General features: G+C 40.9%; 1 protein-coding gene across 5 annotated transcripts; it reads left to right on the top strand.

The window, feature by feature from the left end:
• The first annotated feature begins 290 nt into the window (after window positions 1-290).
• Window positions 291-17,560, top strand: LOC137268929 (uncharacterized protein RP689-like). Of its 5 annotated transcripts, none has more exons than XM_067803546.1 (3): window positions 291-471; window positions 4,575-4,678; window positions 15,175-17,560. In XM_067803546.1, coding segments are annotated over exons 2-3 (777 nt in total). In that variant the 5' UTR covers window positions 291-471; window positions 4,575-4,676; the 3' UTR covers window positions 15,950-17,560. The 5 variants fall into 5 exon arrangements, with proteins under 5 accessions (XP_067659647.1, XP_067659646.1, XP_067659648.1 ...); XM_067803545.1 differs by lacking the exon at window positions 291-471 and adding an exon at window positions 1,723-1,843; XM_067803547.1 differs by lacking the exons at window positions 291-471; window positions 4,575-4,678 and adding exons at window positions 8,356-8,419; window positions 14,361-14,490.
• Window positions 17,561-20,750: the final 3,190 nt, after the last annotated feature.

Raw genomic sequence — 20,750 nt, 5'->3', positions numbered from 1 at the left:
ACAGTAATGTACATCGGTGTACCTTAAGGTGGTTGCCTTGACTACAAGGTCTATATATTACCACTTTTACGTTAACGTGATGTATGGAATATCATATTCAATCAATCAATCAATCAATCAATCGGGACGGTCTTTTTCTACCTCGCAGCAATACTTTGGACCGGATGCGCTGAATTTAATCCAAGGATAACTGATTAAGTCCGAGCTACCTGCTGTTGCCAGAGGTGAAGGTCACTTATCCACCTGAATCAATACGTGCACCACACCTTACTCATGGAGCGTATCCTGTTCCGACTGACGGCGGTATTGTTCGCCTCAAAGAAATAACATGTCACCAACATGCCGAGGGAGTATTCAATGAACAACTCAACGTAGACACTGTCAAGTGGACAATACATAGTGGATATCGCATAGAACGCCCCATACTAGGAAGACGAAGAGCCTGACGGCGGTGGCATGAGGTTGTGTGAGGTAAGGCATGAACTAGTGGCCGAGTAAACACGGTGTATACACCTGGAAAATCTTGTTGAACCGTTGAAACGTTCTCACGCGGTAACAGTCACTGTGGATGAATGTTTAGGAGCTGGATTGAATTTAAAGATACATGTTTTGGTAAAACATTGTTGAAATATTGATGTAAAAGATGTCTGAAAGTTAACATATAATCCGGAATTGTTCCGTACAAAGCTGAACGAATGTTGGATTGGCCGTTCCAGGCTTCCGTAGCTTTGCCATTGCATAACAATAAATAACGGAATTCTCCTCGATTCGCTTTAGTGGGCAACGTTGTATTGAGAAACCTAGTGTTATCATGTACCCGGGGGGTCGGACCTGCAGTGACATCACAGTTATGTGCGGCTCCGTGTTCACTGTCCCACATCCACTGGTCGCATTGACTGACTTTATGTAGGGCAGTCTGAGAGAGTTGGCGAGTTTTAAACCTTGGTCGACTATAGATGTGCAAGGAGAGTTTTGTCCTGACATGATCCACCCTTCCGGGTGACGGTGGTGCAAACATACCTATCTCACATGTTGTATCCACATTACCGTCATATGTCGGCTCGCATGACAGGCGTTGGGTAGCAGGGCAGCAGCATACACTGACCCACATCCTATCGACAGGAGAGTTCACTCCGGTAAACATTCACGTACGCACTCCTTAGAGTAGGGTGGCTTTAGTTTTACCCCACTTTTAGAAATACTCTAGCAATATCGTGGCGGGGGACACCAGAAATGGGCTTCACACATTGTATCCTTGTGGGAAATCGAACCCGGGTCTTCGGCGTGACGAGCGAACGCTGTAACAAATTGGCTACCCCTACTCTAAACAACAAAACAAAAACGAAAGGGGTCCTTGTTACAGCCCCCCACCCCCCACCCCCCACCCCCATCTTAATATATCCGATAGCAGAATTCGTTACAGGAACCATATGAAAAATGGAGAATTAAATTCAGAATTACACTTTGTAAATATTTTGACAAGGCCCTCAATTGCAAACTAATTCAACCATTCATGTTGAGTTGACAAGCATTGAAATAGCTCATATATTGACCTACCCCTGGATACCATTGCCACCCAGTGAATAATCCTGAACACATTGTGTGGTAACAAAGCGATGTGGCGATCAGGCAGGTCGGTTGAAGCGAGTACGCCACACTTGAGTGAACGCAACCCTCGACCGAGGCGTTGTTTAACTGGTTCGGCACGAAACACAACGAGCAGTACAGTGTACATTGCAGTTTACAACACCGTGTCCATCTCTTAAGGTGTTCATGAGTTAGGAACATCGTGAAACACGACAACAACCAGCGATTCATCTCGTACCTGCCGATACATCTGCAGGTAAATATGTCAGTACTACTCAGTTTACTTGGTCGTCTTTGACATTTTCTAATAATGTGCGTTGTACATTCTCGTTCTAAGAGGCGTCATAATATTGGTCGTTGCATTCGCTGTCTCGTTTGTGTTGTGCTGTTGCTGATGTTGCCATGTATCTATGTTAGTGTTGTTGTAGATGTAGACACTGTAGAGCCAAGTGTGTCAAAATGTGGTTCAGGAGTGAAATCACTTTTAGACTTTTTTAAAGGTTTACCGAGACCCAAACAGCGTACTTTGATCCTCTACTTACTTTTTCATAATATCTGAAGGATAAAACCAACACAGTCACACGCTCAGTGCAGGGGTCTCAAAGTGGCACCAGGAAAGGCCGATGAGTTTAAATGCATAGGACAGGTTTATATCCTCTGGAGTATAACTTCAGTGCTCCATAGCTTGTGGTGATTAGCAAATATGTTGCCCAAGGTGAAGTCATTGTCTCAGTTCTCCCACCGTAATTTGTATGGGATGTGCTCCAGCCTCATCGATGTTTCATGATATGTATTTAAATCTGTTAAATGGTATTATAGGTACCAAAACCAAAAATCAGTCCGTCGCAAATGCTCTGCTCTAAGTTAAGCCATGTGCCTGTACAATCTGATCATAGTCCAAATCAGAGTGTTTGATCTGTGTTCGATCCAGAATGGCAGTCGAACTGAACCCAATTATCACTGATGTGCCTTGAAATGTATATTCACCTGTCGAAGTGCATGTCTATTTATAGGACCCGACCCATCTCAAAAGGCTTTCGTCAGCACTCGGCCCTTTTCGTAAATGACTACATGTATTACCCTCACCACGGATACTGTCAGCGGTAATGGCAGCACGATGCATTCACAAAAACTCAATAGTTTAAGATCGATAAATCAGTTTTGATGACAGCAGTCATTCATGCTGCCTGCACAAAATATATAGCAATGCAGGCCTTATAAATAAAGTACAATGCTTGGCCATGGTTAATTCATTCATTTTGTTTAAACAATCATAGTCAGATCCAGGAATTTCCAGGCTGGGGTGGGGTGGGGTTTAGGAGTTCCACCTCCTTTGAGAGCTGAAGCGATCCATCCAGCTGTTCAATACGTGCAGAAAGAATCGGAGTGCAGTGTGTGGAGCTTGAATGTAACCATGGCAGCTGATGGTTTTATGACAAACATATACATCTTTCCGTTTTCGTCAAACAACAGGCCATGAAAATTGCATTGCCATATATGTTTTGGAGGTAAGACACTACATGTATCTATATATGTAGTAAACAATTCATCGAAAATTCTGCCAAGGTAACTCAATGCAACTGTTCAGCAGTGGCCGATACGCAGACTCGATGTCCATAACACAAACGACAAACCCATATCATGATGTTTCCAAGGCTGTAAGCGATGACGATCGAAGTGTTCAGTGACTGTTAGCCATGACTGATGTCATACGTTATTTGTTTCTTTGTTTGGTGGGTGTATTGGGTGTTTTACGCCGCACTCAGCAATATCCCAGCTATATAAATATTCGAGTCTGGACCAGGAAATCAGGTGAACACCAGAAAGAACACCGATCAGCGAAATTTGGATACGGTGACATGTATCAGCCAAGTCAGCGAGCCTGACCACCCCATCCTATCAGTCGCCTCTTGAGACAAGCATGGTTTGTTGAAGTCCAATTGTAACCCAGATCTTCAGTGGTGAATGTCATTCATTGTTGGTGGGACTCATGGGCGTGAAATACCATGGAATAAACAAGTTCTATGCAAAAACATTCCTAACCTAGCGTTCACGACTTCATATCGTTGATTATCTATGTAGATAATGCCTTGTGTCGCTCGTGTCAGAGTAATCCGACTAGAAATATTTGAACCACTGACGAAATCATTGTTACATGATCATGGGGATGACCTGATTTTAATGCATGTGACATAGGAAAGTATATCCTTGTATGTGTTTGATGGTGACTGAAATAGAACAGTCATGAAATGGTTGTACAATGGCCTTGTGGTGTTTGTTACGGGTATCACTTTACTCGATGTACCCTTAGCCTGCAGTATTCCCATGAGTCCTGTCACACAAGCAACGTATATATATATAACACACAGAACAAGCGTCTCTGCTACGTGTTTCATTTACTTATACAGGCAAATTGAAATAAACCAAACGACTAGCAGTATACCTGTATCGATCTGTATTCAGGTGACCAATGAATTAAACTCATGGAAACGAAAAGGGGGAAACGTGAAAGAACAACTGTTCCTTTATGTATTTCCAGATTTTCACATATGAGCATGACAAGAAACACAGAAAAGAACACCACACAGAAACACTTGCATTTCCTCTATTCGTTTCCATGAATGTATGACTCGGGGCATGACTCGGGGCATTAGTATCGGTAGACTCAGGCTATATGATTTTGATAGCAACAAACAAGCCCATTTTAGTTGAAAAGGAGCCCCAGGGAGATCAGAGATTTAACCTACGGCAATATAGACTTGTTTTATTTAGAGCCATAGCACTGCAGGGAGGGCTAGACTATGGGGGAAATAATGTGGTTCAGGGACTGTAAGACAGGCTATAGTATCGGATAACTGCGGGAAGTGATCGCGTTGTAGAGTATACAGTCCAGTTGGTCGTGACAGGCACAGAGCTTTAACCTAATCATTCAACAGTCACTGAAGCAAACGAACAATATACACCTGTTATTGTGTTGTGTTTTGCAGGATGTTCCATGTCGGCAGTTTACGCTGGATTTGATATTACTCGTAATGGATTCACTCTGACATCACACCCAGATCGTTTACTGAGATTCTGCTATAAGATATATGTAAGTATATATGCATGGCTTTCTTTAATCTGTGTGTTCCAGGTATATATTCCTACAAGTGTGGGGTGTACCTTCTTCCCCTTCCTGTACATCTTTGAATTATCTGTCAATTAGTAGACGCTTGCTGTTGTTTCTCGTCTATTGTTTTCTTGTTGACAAATAGCTGACAAACATACTCTGTCCACCTGTCTAAGTCTGTCTGCCTGTCTACCTTTGTATGTATATCTGATTGTCTACCGTGGTTGGTGTGTCTGCCTGTCAACTATTGTCTGTCTGCCTGTCTGCAATTTTTTGCCTGCCCCCGTCAATCAATGTCTGTCTATCCGCCTGTCAACTATTGTCTGTCAGCCTTTCTACCATTGCCTCTCTGTCCGTCTGTCAAGCATTGTTTGTCTGACTGTAAATCAATTTCCTGTCTGTCCGCCTGTCTTATACTGTCTGTCTGCCTGTATACCATTGTATGTCTGTCCCCCTGTCAACTATTGTCTGTCTCTCTGTTTACCATTGTTTGTCGTCCTGCCGACAACTGTTTGTCCTTCTGTCTATCATTGTATGTCTGTCATCCAGTTGCTATATATCTGCAGTAAACCCCTCTGATCAGTTTGGGAAACGCTTTTCTCTAAGCGAGAAAGGGGCAGTTACGAGGCTGTATTCGAGACATACCTTGAAGGCTGTAATGAATCACACGTTCGGGTGACACTCAGTCAGTAAGCACGGCTTATTGACAGGGCCAGCGTACTCTGATTTAACGCAACGTTAATCCCCAAACGAAATGTGCATTATTATTCATAAATTCTAGTAGCATAACATTGGAGATGTGCGCAGAAAGATGTTTTGTTGTGACACATCCAGTCAGTTTGCATAGTTTCAGTACACACAGTTCCTTAAACGCTTGAAGATCGACAATGATTGATGGGTTTGTAAGCATCTATAATCTACTTCAAACCAGATCTCAGGGCGCAACACCGTGGGACATCTCACGGTACAACGACATTTCATCGGACCAATCACAGGGTTGGTTGCGAGATCGCGAAAACTTGTAATCCGAATGATTATCGAATCCCGCGACTTTGGAAAGAATAACCTGGGCTGCACGACGTATTCCGAATGCCACACAGTGCATATAGGTCAGTCAGACTTTCAGCAGCTCGCGAAAAGATGTTGTATATGTAAGTGTCATCAAGTCACTATTTTGAATAGGGTTTTTCTGACGAATTCTGCAATCTGATATCCCAGATTGTTTAACGCCACATTCAGCAATGTTATAGCTACATGACGGCGGTCTGTAAATAATCGAGTCTGGACCAGACAATCTAGTGATTCCCAGCATCGATCTACTTAATTGGGATATGTATCAGCCCGACAAAACCCCTGTGGACAATATCCCCTTGGGACAAAAAACCCTTGGACAATACCCTCTACCATGTAGGACAACCCCCCCCCCCCCCGTCAAATAAATAATGAAGATGTTTAGCAGTCACATATTTACTCAGCTAGCACGAAGCTGCTAAGTGTCTAAGAGAGTTTTCAGAAGCAAATACTGTCACTCTAATCGAGGAGCTGGGTGCACTGTCATAGATGAGAAATGGCTCAGGATTGGTATCGCCTGTTGTAGTCCATGGATCTTCAAAATGCAGGTCATGTAGAAACTTTGGTACTGGCGGAAAGCTGCTGCTTACTTGTGACGCCGGATGCTGCGTTTTACAGTATCTAGTCTTCCAACTTCAGCACTAACCTCTGTAGGTGCTGTCTGTAGGGCGTTGGCAAGAATCTTTCCTGGTAAGACCAGGCCAACTGGAGCTTGGTCCTTCAGATGGGATCTGAACTTGGTACCCTCTACTGCTGTCTTGTCTCCAGGATGATTGTGTGGTACTTGTTACTGGATCTTCCATCCGTAAAACAATATATGTTAGGAAACTCATATTCATGTTTGTGATATAGCAATTTTAAATTCAATACGGAAGATACATAATGATACAATACGGTAGATATTTATATTGAATATACTTACTGTCTTCATAGCCCCACGACAGCTCAGGGCTGCACGACGGCTACATTCCCAGCGAATGTATATCTTCCCACTACTCTTCTTTGAATACATATAACCTTCGTAGCTTAACTTGACACCACCTTGTTATTCTTCAATACCTTTCATGCTGGAATGCTACAGCCTTCTTAGTTTATGTAGCATATATTTATACCAGTTGTAATATGACAGTGAGTTGAGAGTGAGGTGAGGTGCTTAAATATGTGTACATATCTAAATAATTAGTTCATTAAGTAAGTTTTTAAAACTCTTGAAGTCAGTTAATCCTAATCAATGAATTCAGTTAATCCTGAATTCAGTTAATCCCGTAAAGAAACACTAAGTTAAGCATGTTAATCCCTACCCCTTATAATTGCTCAGTAGTTAAAACATGTTTGGGTGTTTTGTCCTTACGGGGTATTGTCCTGGGGTCGTTTTATCCTAGGGGTTTTTGTCCCAGGGGGGTATTGTCCACCGGGAGTTTTGTCCTAGAATCGCCCAACCTCCCGGTAGTCACATCTTCCAGTTATAGCCCGGATGTTCACGGGTCAGGACCAATATGCGCATGTACTGATACAGATCATATCGACTGATTGCCAGAGGAAATAGTCGAAGAAAAGTGTCTACTCGACGCGCTAGAAATTCAGGTTCAGTTTCTTCGCGGGCACAATGTACAATGCCATTTTCACTCAGTTCTGTGCGTCAGTTGAACTCATTAAATAAAGGGGTGGTGGGACAATCTTATGGCTGAAACGTTCACTTGGAACGCCGGAGCCCGGGTTCGATTCCCCACATACTATGTGTCAATCCGCACCTCTGGTGTTCCCCGCTGTGGTATTGCTGGAATATTACGGCGTAAAACTAAACTCACTTAAACAGATTAAACCAATGTCATTGGAAATCATAATAAGTCCACAACATAGCTGTTTTATCCTGTGAACGTTCCATCTCGTCAACTGTTCATTCACGCAAAGAAGGAATCGATTTTCCACGGATATAGCTCGATGGCTCTCTTTACCAACACAACTTCGAAATAACCTTGATATAGAACATTAGCATTGATTAGTTACCCCCAGTCACGCTCTCAGTGAGAAAAATCCATGACTGACTAATGAAATTACCGAAACAAATACGATCTGAACTGTCATCTTCACGGCCGCTATATCGGCAAGTTCATATGTTCTAGAAAAACAGTCTTTGTGCAACTTGTGTTGACACAGGACTTAGTTCAAGGTAAAGGACTCTAGCCATCACGTGCACAATGGTCGATGTGCACGGCTTTGTAAAGCAGGTGTGTACAAGTCGGAGTTGAATTGCAGGTAATGTTTACATAGCGAGGGCACTGTTGAAATCTCTGTCTTCTAGCGGCATTTACAAAGTCACTCTGCCATACGTTAATTTAAAGAAAGACAATTAATTATGATACTTAGTTAGCTATTTATGGATGTGTCTAACTCGTTCTCTGCCTCCGATCATGTTTTTATATAACACGGCGGAAGGGAATCATGACATTGTAAACAGATGTTTTCTCACAGCTAACTGTAACAGGTATCGCCATTCCTAATGTCTCATTCGCTTGTTGCTGTCAATTACCGGGGAAAGTACCGGAATTGTATCTGACCGTAATTCACCGGGTGGAAGTGCTGTCCCCAAAGCAACTCCATTTCTTCGATCGATAGTGAAAGAAACACAAGTGGCACATGAGTAAAGTTAAGGTTGACTTCGCATTTTCATTATTTTGCAAGTATATCTGGGTTTCTTTAATATCTTGACACCATCTGTATTTATTGCAATTGCGTATCCATCGAGGGCACCCTCCTGAGCGTCGAAACAAGATTACGGAAAATGGTCGTTTCAACACGAAATATGACATACTCATCAGCAGACACGCCTTTATAAGCAGTCATTTCTTACTTATTGTTGTTTTAGATCTTCACTCACAGTGTAGGCTTTATTGCCTCAATAATTCTTTTGAATCACCTCCCCATTTCGTGTGGACAGTGCTTCCATCCCGTGTAGCTGCACACGTGTGACACTGATGTCTTGGCGATAACTGGTTATGCTGCGGTAGCTGTTCGCTAGCCAGTACAGGTTATCCATATTTGTACGCCATCCGCATTACCTGAAGCCATATAGCTGGACTTCACGGTATATTTGTACTTTGTGACACGGCTGCCATTGCACGTCCACGTCTTAGATATAGATAAGTAACAGCGCTGAAATAAACTCATGAAAAAATATACACACGACCGATTGTCGTCTAAGCAACAGCGTAAATATTATGAGGAATGTTTGGTTTGTACCTACGTTACGTTACGAAGTTTCCGTGGCCTGATTTGACTGCTGTTGTTGCTATTGTTGTTGTTTACAAATATCACGATACCTTATCACGTAATTTGTGAAACTGTTACCAAAGCAATGCTCCGTGACATCAAACTATTTCCGGGTTATGGAATCTGCCTAAGCTGCTCTCATTGTCCTGTCATCTCTTTACGCATTGTCATTGAGTATGACAAGCGCTGTAACAAGTTTGCATGCTAAACATGGACGCTACTTCTTGATATCGTTGCTGATCCCATAATTATGTCAAGACACAAGTGACAAAATGATATAAATAAAGGAAACTGTAGAGAGGTGTGTTAGTCAGTGGAATGTGTACTTAATTTACACTGTACACAAGCTATTGGCGATGAAAACAGTCAGATTCCGTTTGTATCTCCAGTCACCCGTGTGACTGCTGCCAGGTATGTAGTTTATATCGCTACAGGTACTAGATGGGGACCACGTGGGCTGCCTGTATTTACGAAGTCCGCAATTCCCACATGTTGCTTGACCGTAAGTATCAATTCACAGTAAATAATACTTTATAGACTGCACATCAGATCTTTAAACAGATGGTCATGGCGCATAAGGACCTACATTCTGTCATATAGGTCATTTCGATATTCGAGAAATCAACTGTCACAGGGGACATGTATTCACATCTCAGACGAGGATGAATGTTTTGGAATGCCGCATCAATTGGGCAGACCAAAACTAGGTTCCAGCTATTTTCGAACACACAATGACGTTTTGAAAGTCTCCAAATATAACATATGTCCAAATATGACATATAATATATTTGGGATTACATGCCTAATACTTATGTTCGACTGAGTTGCATCCGGAATTCGAGCCCACACTCTCAGAATCAGGCATGCACCTCATCGCCAGCGGAATCAGCCAGCTAACCCACTCAGCCACCTAGGATTTCAGCCTAACGGCGACAGTTTAGGTTCGAATCCTGGATGGGACTCAACCCAAGAGTTATTTTTTTCTTTTGAATCACATCTTCTGAATGTCTAGACCTCGTGTCACGTAAACGAGAATTTCAAAAAGGTTTCAGGAATCCAACGAGATCGTTGTGTGCCCTTGTCGTGGGGACTGGGCTGCGGTTTTGGATCAGAGAGTTGGAAAACACGTATCCAGGTGTCTTACGGGGCATGATGACAGGTGTGCATCACATGCAGGTGATCTGGGTCTGTACAGATCAGGATGACAGGTGTGCGTTACATGGAGGTGATCTGGGTCTGTATGACAGGTCAGGTTCAACGGGGGAACGCTTTAAATAAGCACTAGGCTGCCTCAGCGCCACATGTTGTTCATGTATAATTATGAATGTAGCAACTCTCGACAACACTGTAAATGGTCTGCATATCGATGTCAGACAACGCCCAGTCCTCCATCGTTCGTAACTCCTCGTCCATTTCCGTGAATGACACAAGTACTTATTGATGGTCCTCCTCGCAAATCGACGGGATCCCGGCAATGTTCTTACTGAAGATGTGGAACAAGATGTCCCCCATGCCGATATATTCAGGTATACGCTATGAGCATGGGGCTCTGATTCGCATTAGTTGAATCACATGCTAGCTGGTGCGAATGGGGTGCTTTTAAATCAGTGAATATGCGTTTTGTATTTGAAATGGTCATAACCGGTTACGTTTACACACAAACTCATAACAGTGCTGGGCTGTTCAATGGCGATGCATATAAAGGTGACACATCACCGAGAGGAGCTTAACCCCCTGGATGCCACAGGGACATATGTCCTTCCTCTACATCCCTCACTTTGAAGTCCAATAACATTCTAAATATACCACGCATATATATATACTTCACAGTTTTGAATTCTGCGGAACATTCCCTGTTTCTTGATACCATCCACTATTATCTCAGACCAAGCTAAAGTGCTTAAAATTGCCTTTCAAAATTGGTTACATCGTAAATGTCGCCATTTTTCAAACTGTACAAAATCGAGATTCACAGCGCTATTTGCAGTATGTTTTGAAATGTGAAAATCGGATAATTACTGGGAGTGATGAATTTCAAAAATAGCATATTAATGATCACTGATATCAAGTTTTCATTTAACCAGTAATCATAATTCTGAAACGTCGCCGATGAACCCAGAATCGGTTGGGATGTTTTCGAAAAATCACTTACACGAACGCCGAAGTGCGCTTTCCGCCATATTGGTTAGTATTTACAAAATCACGTTTCGTTAAGGCCGGTATTGAGACGCCTATAACATCACGTGTATTTCATAGTCAGCTGCGACAAATGCACCATTGAATTCCCCGCACATCTTAGAATCAAATTACAAAAGGTCATTGTCACCAATACCAACTGTCTAGATAAAACGAAGCGAAAGATAATTGGCATGAAAACGAACGCTGTGCTCGAAAGACAGCGCTTGTTTGAAATGTAAACAAAGAAAAAATCCAGTTTTACACTGCGTAGCATTTTCGGAAATTTTCCATCATCCAGCAGTCTAATCATTGCTTACAATGGCTCAATACGCTTAGTATCTTCAGGGGAAGAGTATCGTAGCAAGAAATAGCAAATTAAAAATAGATACAATGAAATAATTTGGTAATTCATAAGAAACTGTCAAACTCTTAGTGCAGCGTGACGCCATGATTGACGCAAAATCACGCAGAACGACAACGGTACTTACCGGTATTTCTGGCTCCTTCCGTCATTTACAATGTAAACGATAAAAACATATAACAATACACAGATAGTCAGAATAATTCTGATTACTTACATTTCACATTTATGTACAAAAGATCCCCGAATCAAGGAAAACGTCCTCGCAAAATCCTGTGTACTCTTGTCAGCGAAGCCGCCATTTTGAAAGAAATCAGTCATCGGTAGAGTGATGTCACACGTCAACATTGTTGCGCAAATTAGGCAATTTCTTTGAGGTGAAGGTCGGTTGAACGAGAGTAAACACAATGCCCATACCATTCCCATTGCACTTTTAGTATTGTGATGTACATTTTGCGTATCGTTCAGATAATTTTTAATGAAACTGATTTCAGTATCTACATTTATCCATGTTCAACACCATATCATATGTGGATGTAAGGTGTACGTTTTTATTCTTTGAAAGCTTTTGATTGTTTGAATAATATTTACATGAAACTGACTCAGTAAATGTACTATACCACATTTTAAGCCTCTACACAAGTGTTGGAAGATCACACGTAGCCATTACTGCAACATGTGCTTTAGTTCCCGTGATGTACAATATTCAATGCGCTGGAACAAATATTGTAGTTTCATATGAACAGGTTAATGAATAGCGATTTAATTCCAACTTATAAGTAAAACTGACAATATTAATGAAAATGATTTGAACATTTTATGAATTGTAGGGGCACACATATTTAAAGGCATTGTCTCGTTCATTGTATTGGTTTGTGTCGTTTTTATAGACAAAACAATTATGAATATTGATTGACCAGGTGCGAGATTGCAGAAAACGTTTTATGATTCATTATCATTTTTTACTTAATAAAGTAAATTCAAATTCGATTAAAACATATCTGATGGCAGAATATCTAACTCAAACAATATTTATACGAAAATTGTTAAAAATACATAAACCAGGTCATTTCTTACGTCCATATTCTAATACTTCTGTACTGAAAAAGCTATCTCCTTGTGCCTTTCATTGCATACTTATGAAGTGAAATATTTTCATAATCATAAGAAGAAACGTCTATTTCCTAAATGAATATTCAATGTATATTCAGGTGTTGTGAAATTTTCATTTACGCAAAATTGATGCTTGACAGGTGCGTGCTTTGCTCAAAATAACATATGTAGTAAAATCGTGTAATTGATGATATATGCAGGACACTATTTCAGTGGTAAAACCATTCATTTTATATTTTGGCTAAAAAATGTTGAATTCTGACACAGAAGCCGAGATCTTTTACACATTGAGTGGAAATTAGGTTAGATATATACTAATCAGCAACCAGAGTTGTCTTTTTCCGACGTCACTAAATGCACAAAACATGCCGTGACGTCAACTAAAATGTCGCATTATTTTCAGTTATCTCATTGCATTTGAAAATGTGGCTGTTACTCCGTTAATAATAATGCAAAATTAATCAAAATACATCTACACAAACAGGAGAATATGGGAATCTAAGACCTAAATTATGTATCGGATAGGGACATCCAAATCGCTATTGCCTGCTTTTTGATGTAGTACATTCGCATCTTTTCTTACACATTGTGAAACTACCAAAAGGTATCCTCTCACATTGGGGAACTTTGTACTGGAATAGTTTGGTTCACTGTAAACAAAACATAACGAAAATATACTGCCCGTATCCACAGCAAATTCTCTCCATGTGATCTAAGTTACATTAACCTAATGTAAACCATAGCGTAGTTATGCCACCTTATCTTTATACGTGCATGACCTCTCTGTCGACGTTTGACGTCAGAGAAGAAAATCGATTTTTCACATTTATTGCAGGTCATTTTTGATTTTGTGAGTATGACGTTATGCATTAGCACATACATCCATTTCATATACACTTATGTCGATCAGATATCAAGCTGTATTTTCTTCGCTCACACTTTCCGTAAAGATACCAAATTAAAAAAAATCGTAGCAGAGTGCTTTTATTGGTGCACGATAAAAACTGAGAAATTTACTGTTTTTCAACACACACAAAAGTTTGGGACAACTTTTAGCATCGTCAGTTTCTCAAACCCCTGAGGTAGTCGCAGTTATATTTATACCAACGGATAGGAAATTAAACATTCTACATTTGTGTGTAATTTTATAGCCGTACGCAGATCCAGGACCACGCGAGCGCAATTCTCGCACAACGTTCACTTTTCAAACCTTACGAAAATGTGCGCCTGAAAAAAAACTCGGCATCACACTTGTAACTGTCTGACGTCACAGAGCATTGTTTTGGTAATAAAGTTTCACAAATACGTCATAGGGTATTGTGATGAAATTTGTAAATTTTGAGGTGTGTCCCGCTAAACTGGTTCCCGGCAACCTCCGCGCGCATCACCTTGTTTATGCGGTATGCGAGATTGGACTCAGGGTCCCGTTAAACTGGTTCCCGGCAACCTCCGCGCGCATCACCTTGTTTATGCGGTATGCGAGATTGGACTCAGGGTCCCGTTAAACTGGTTCCCGGCAACCTCTGCGCGCATCACCTTGTTTATGCGATATGCGAGATTGAACTCAGGGTCCCGTTACTCAGAGTGATCATTACGCTACGACACAGTCGTAAGAAGCAAACTGTAAGCATCATGTAATCGGGACATGGCGTTTTAAGTTGTTCCTTTTAGAGACGACCTGGTCTGAATACTTCGCTCACTGAACTCACTACAAACTCAAAACCTGATAAGCTGATAAGAGGTTCACATAACTGTATTTTTCAAAAGTGCACAATGTAAGTTACATGGCCAGATAGTACAGGTAAGTTGAACGGCGATTAATTGTAGTCTCGTTTACTCCTTCTCTCACTAACTTACTCATTCAAGTGTGTCTTCACTCACCTATTCACTCATCTTTAATGAACAGAGTCCCAGTAACCGACTAAAAGGGATCGGCTGATCTTGATGTGTGGTCTGTTTTTCTTAAGTGTTGTCTATGCTGTCAGTCACGAGCTTGTCTGGTTCACACGACACTGTTCTCATAAGGCCATGATATAGATGGAATGTTGCTTTCTGTCTTATTATTAGACCTCCATTTGCTGCTCATGTTAACGGCCATTGCTTTGCTGGCTCACACTAGCTTATCAACGAAAATCAATGACATAGCTGATATCAGAATACTGCAGTCTTGTTTGTTGTTAGTATTAAAGTCTGGTCTACATGTTTATTTAAGTGTGAAGTATTTCCTCACCCGACCCAAAATAGCTAGGGAAGATGGAGTTTTGTAGCCTCTCTCTCTCTCTCTCTCACTCTCTCTCTCTCTCTCTCTCTCACTCTCTCTCTCTCTCTCTCTCTCTCTCTCTCTCTCTCTCTCTCGATCGATCGATCGATCGATCGATCGACCGAACTCGACCGAAGCTTTAATTATTCAAGTTATTAAAATGGAGTCACAGTACACTGGGATTAACCTTAATCAGTTGTTATTTTTTTCTATTGCATGTGTAAGGATGGTGTACCGACAATGCCTGAAGTACCTGAGGACCGTCAAACAGAAGAGGCGTCTTGTGCACAGGTGTCGATGTGTCCGTCTCCGGTGGCTGTTTCTATGGTTACGCGCGAGGCCACGACAGATCCTTGCACTGTTATGTCTACTCACACTCCTTCACCTACATTTGAGAGTCTTACCACGATCAATGGGATACTACAACAACCGGTGTTACCTCAGTCGGGAGGAGATCAATAATATGAAGTACATGCTCACTCAAGTCACTGCGGCTTTTAATAAACAAAACATGACGTATTGGTTGGACTATGGTACGTTGTTGGGGGTCTGGAAAACAGGGGAGATAATTCCATACGACGGCGACATCGACATTGGCAGACATTTCACAGGAATCACAGCCGACTCGTTTTTGATCAAAGAATCACGGAGACATTTGAATCAGTTCAATGTAACACTCAATGACTTCCAAGCCAAGTATAAAGGAAGCACAGCAGATTTGTTCAGATGGGAGACCTACGGGAACACTACCAAGATGCTCAGAAAGTGGTACCCGTTTGTCGAACACTTTGGTACCATTGAAACTATAGCCAATTATTTCGTGCCTTCGGACATACCCTATGACGTCATATTTCCTACAAGGGAGCTAACCGTGTACGGGGTAAAGATGAAGATTCCCAATAAGCCCCTATACCTGCTAAAGCATCGTTATCCATTCACTTGGTTTCTGTCATTTCCCTATAAATGGAAATGTTTCTTTGAGTCAAAGCCACCAAGCTGAAAACTCCACTCCGATGTACCAAAGCGGTTGCTTCGTCATGCATCCCCGAGTTTTTCCAGATATAACAAGAACTGTTATATCAAGATCTTATTCTTACGAGGGCTTTGTGAAACGAGCCCCAGTTACGTTTCAGAATACAGAAATGTACACACGCCAAAATGAAAATACAGACCTGGCTAGCTATTCTCGAAACGTTCGTGGCCCTACGAACATCTTAAACCCATTCTTAACACATTGGCTACGATCACAGTTAAGAATTCTTAGGGCTACGAATGTTTCGAAAATAAGGGCGCAGAGCACCGGTCCCCTACACGTTTCTAGCGCTATGAAATTCGTAAGCATATGAGTAACAGCACTTTACAGAAGTTTGATGTAAGACCCTGGTGCAAATCACCAGCATGAAGTTTGCAGTTTTGTCCAAATCAGCAACCACCCCCAACCCCTGTCCACCCTCCCAGTCCCCCATGTTAGTGGGAAAATACAAGATATAGTGGGTGTAAACTTTTGTGACCGCCTCCTTGGTGTAGTGGTTAGAGCCTCCGCCCTGAGAGCGATTCTATCTCCGACCGTTAAACGTTAAAATAGGGTACTTGTTCCTTGTCTGGCACTAAGCATTACTAGGTACAAGGACTTGTTGTCTTGGAGTCAGTATAATGTGTCTGAGTTGGATATTCGTGCTTCACTGTGGCATGGTATCTCAGTGATCTAGCTCTGTAAGACTATCTGGCTAGTACAAGCTGCCGCACATACACACGCATGCACGTCGTCATATAAGTATGACGTTATACCCGATTTTACCTAACCTCTAAACTTTTGATGGGTAGTGCATTTCTCAGGACAGAGAAACAGGGTATGCTTTTGCACTTACATTGTATTTTACATGCGTTTCCCGACAGTTTGGTGACGTGCTAACTACAGATCTTGACGAGCGATCAGACGTCGAATTAAATAAAGTCCAAAACAGTCCCATACAATATTTGCCGGAAAAACAAGTACTGGCGTCTGATGCTGGTAAAACAATCTGTCCCCTACTGGTCCACCTACTGTGGACTTCAGGGTAAACTATCAGTTTGAAGGAGTCTACATGATTGTTTATCCTGATGAGTCTACATTCTGTGGATATTTATATACAAAATCTTGCGTTTCAGATCATTTTAGCCCCAAACATTGTTTTTAAATATCTTTTGACTGGCATTTTATATGGTGCAAATACAGAAGTCCGTCTTGTGAAACTTCCATCTTGTCCTGGTCAGTGAGTGACTTGTTTTAGCAATACTCCAGCGATATCATGGCGGGGGACCACGGAATTGGGTTTCACAAATATCCACGCGGAGAATAGAACCCAGATCTTCAGCATGATGAGCGAACGCTGTTACCACTAGGCGACCGTCCGGATTAACGGATGTGTGTTTTATCAGTAATATCAGGACATTTTATCAGTAATATCAGGTGTATTTTAAGTCTATGCAACAATCTTGTAAACGCTAAGTGAAATTTGTCATATTTTTGTCCCATTATGGATATCATATTTTTCTAAAATATATGTTTAAAACCATGCCAGAAAGAATCAGGTTGAATGACGTATTTTATTGAATAAATATTCACACATAAAGGACATAGCTGGTGTTTATATGTTGTGAGTGTGAGTGAGTTTAGTTTTACGCCGCACCCAGCAATATTGCAATGGCATGTATACAACAGTCTGAACCAAACATAAGTAAGGTTTCACTCCGCATCTACAATATTTTAGCAATACATATCATGGACACCACAAATCGGTTTCAGACGTACCCATCGAGCGAGAGAGGGAGGCAGTTTCAAATATTTGCAGGCCTTTGTGGACTTCAGTATATTATCTGTCAGTCTTGTTACTTTTTTCACGGTCATCTTTTCTTTTAGCGCTTTGTGCAGAGTAATGTCAACACTAGTCTTTAACGAATAGGCCTGAAGCAACCTATGCTTGGCACAAATGGCGACTCTGCTTGTCGTAAGAGGCGACAACCGGGATCGGGTGGTCAGGCTCGCTGACTTGGTTGCCACTTGTTATCGGTTTCCAGTCGATGCTGTTGATCTCTGGATTGTCTGGTCCAGACTCGATTATTTACAGACCGCCGCCATGTAGCTGGAATATTGCTGAATGCGGTGTAAAACTAAACTCACTCACTTTAAAGAATAAAACATTCTCAGATCACAGCAGGCCCTGATGGCCAAATGGCAATATTAAGTATTGCTTAACACTGCTTCCACATGCACTTGATTAATCACCAGGCTACCCCTCCGCTCCATGCCAAATAAATGCACAGCAAAACTGCACACACGAGGTGCCTGGGCATGCCAAAGTGCTGCAATGTACCAAAAGAATGCACAGATGAATGGGGCACCCTTGCCCTTTCTGAGACAGGGAGCTGGCTGAATGCATAAGCACCGTCATGCCTGCACAAGGAGCCTTTGTTGCAAGCTACTCGTAAACAGATAAGCAAACCAGTAAAGATATCTGGTTTTGTTTATTTTGATAGTGATGTACTCCAAGCCTGAAGTACATTGTGACACATCGTGAAAGCTGGACGGATCTCAAATACATCAAAAACTTAAACACAGTTGACATAACACTGGAATTATACAATTCACTAAACAATTAACACTATGTACAACTACACATTTGTATTCAAGGACACGCCAGCTGGACAAGAAATGCGAGCACACCATTCCACACTTTTCAGCATGGGTGTAAACGGTAGCTGCTTCGGACATACTCACAAGTGTTATGTTGATTATACGTGTTCTCATTCTAAGACTTAAGTTGCTCATCAGGTGAAAGAGTTGTACAGAGTTTCAAACAGAAATCTACACAAAACTGCACGTAAGCAGTTCAGATGCTGGGAAGTGATACAACCAAACCTCCATCTCACATTGTGGATAATACCTGTGAAGCACAACAGTTAAAAGAGGGATTTATCTTGAGTTTATAAGAGGCTTATGTTCAACCCTAAGTTTGCAGAATATGTCTGCAAAAAATTGCATATTTTAATTAACTATTTCCCTTTCAATGTTACATAAGCTTCTGATGGCTTGGTCAACTTGTATTTTAGTATATACTGAGAACTGCGAATTTTAATATATCGTTTTACATAAATGAATTAAATGCAATGTACAAATAAGGAAAAGTACCTTTGACTCTTAGAAAACAAGATTTTTTAAAGAATTCCAAATATCAATCATATCAACAAATTTCTTGCCAAATTTAATAGCAATAGGAGCTAGGACATAAATTCCACATAAATCCTTTCAACCTAAAATGAACATTACTATATGCCCTGGAGTAGTTAGTATTGACAGCTGTCCACAAGGATGATTAACCAGTCACGGCACCCACTAACATCTGCTTCCTATATTGTATATCCTGCACAAAGCTTCACACTTCTGCTGGAAAATTCAATAAAAATTCTGCATATATGTTAAAGAGACATTTGTATTCACGATCTTAAAAAGGAAAATCAATATATTACTGGTAAAATCAATATGATCAAATGAAATATATTACAATTTAAATTAATCTAGATAAAGACCTTGCTTGTGTCCTTACCACACTTTCAACCTATAAATAACATTTATAACACATTTATCTCAGGATGGAAAGGTTTACAATGTTGTTAGTTAGTGAGACAAAATACAAAGATAAATCATTTTCCTCAAGGCCGTAACTGATGACATGTTATAACGATTATTACTAGTTTTGAAAAATGTTTAAAATTAAAATCATTCCTGCAGTGTAAGAAGGATGCAGAAAATCCTGCCTTTCCACAGGACTGGCAATTCAATTTTTTTATTTATAAGTCCTGCCAAAATCAAGCCTGTCCTTCTCATTAAGCAAAGGGGGAGAAGTCTGTCCTCATATAGCAGACATCTCATGAAATGCTTGATTATGAGGACGGTCTAGATTGTTTTTTAACCCGTCCTTCACAAAATTCACCTATCTATGGGACAGGCTATCTTTAGGCTATCTTTCCTACACTGATTCCTACACTTCAACAAATGGAGGTATATCTGCAAATAAATAATTAATAGAGATAAGTTTTACGCAGCATGTTTGCAATATTGCAGCAATATCACGGCGAGCAACAACAAAAATGGGCTTTAACCACACAGCTACCCCAGTCTCCCTAGTCATGAGACAAGTGATTGCATTAACAAAAGGATAATGATCAAAATCTACTCACTGACATGTCCAAGTATTAAAAACACTGTAAGCTATTTTACATACACATCTATCACCTAGTGAGAATGTAATCACATGGCAGTGGAATGCAACACGTACTCATATCATAGACTGGGAATATCAGGGTAGAAAAATGGTTTACAAATCAAATAATATCTGTTTGGATTTTACAGTGTCTGAGCAAAGTGTTTCCGATACCGACAAAAACAGTTTTACATGTCTTCTACCTCCTGTTCTTTAATATGTAGCACTGTTCTTGTTTAGAATTTGAAAACTAATACATGTACCTCCAAACCTTTTGGCAAAGAATGAAAATTGTGAAACCAAAGGAATGTATTTATGTATATATTTCACATACCTCATGACATTCTGAATACACATGCATGTCTGTCAAGAAAGTTTCGTGTGGAATCTGAGTTGATCATTCCACTTGCAGTTTGATCTCAAAAGCTATGAACATGATAGAGCACAACTAAATATTTTCAATATAGCATCTCTCTCACGCACACATGTATGTATAGTAGATCTACGTGGAATTGCATATTCCAAATTTTGCAGGAAAATGATTCGAAACTGTGCATGTGG

This window comes from Haliotis asinina, chromosome 16, assembly GCF_037392515.1.
Source record: "Haliotis asinina isolate JCU_RB_2024 chromosome 16, JCU_Hal_asi_v2, whole genome shotgun sequence".
NCBI lineage: Eukaryota > Metazoa > Mollusca > Gastropoda > Lepetellida > Haliotidae > Haliotis > Haliotis asinina.
This window is presented reverse-complemented; position numbering and strand designations above follow the sequence as displayed.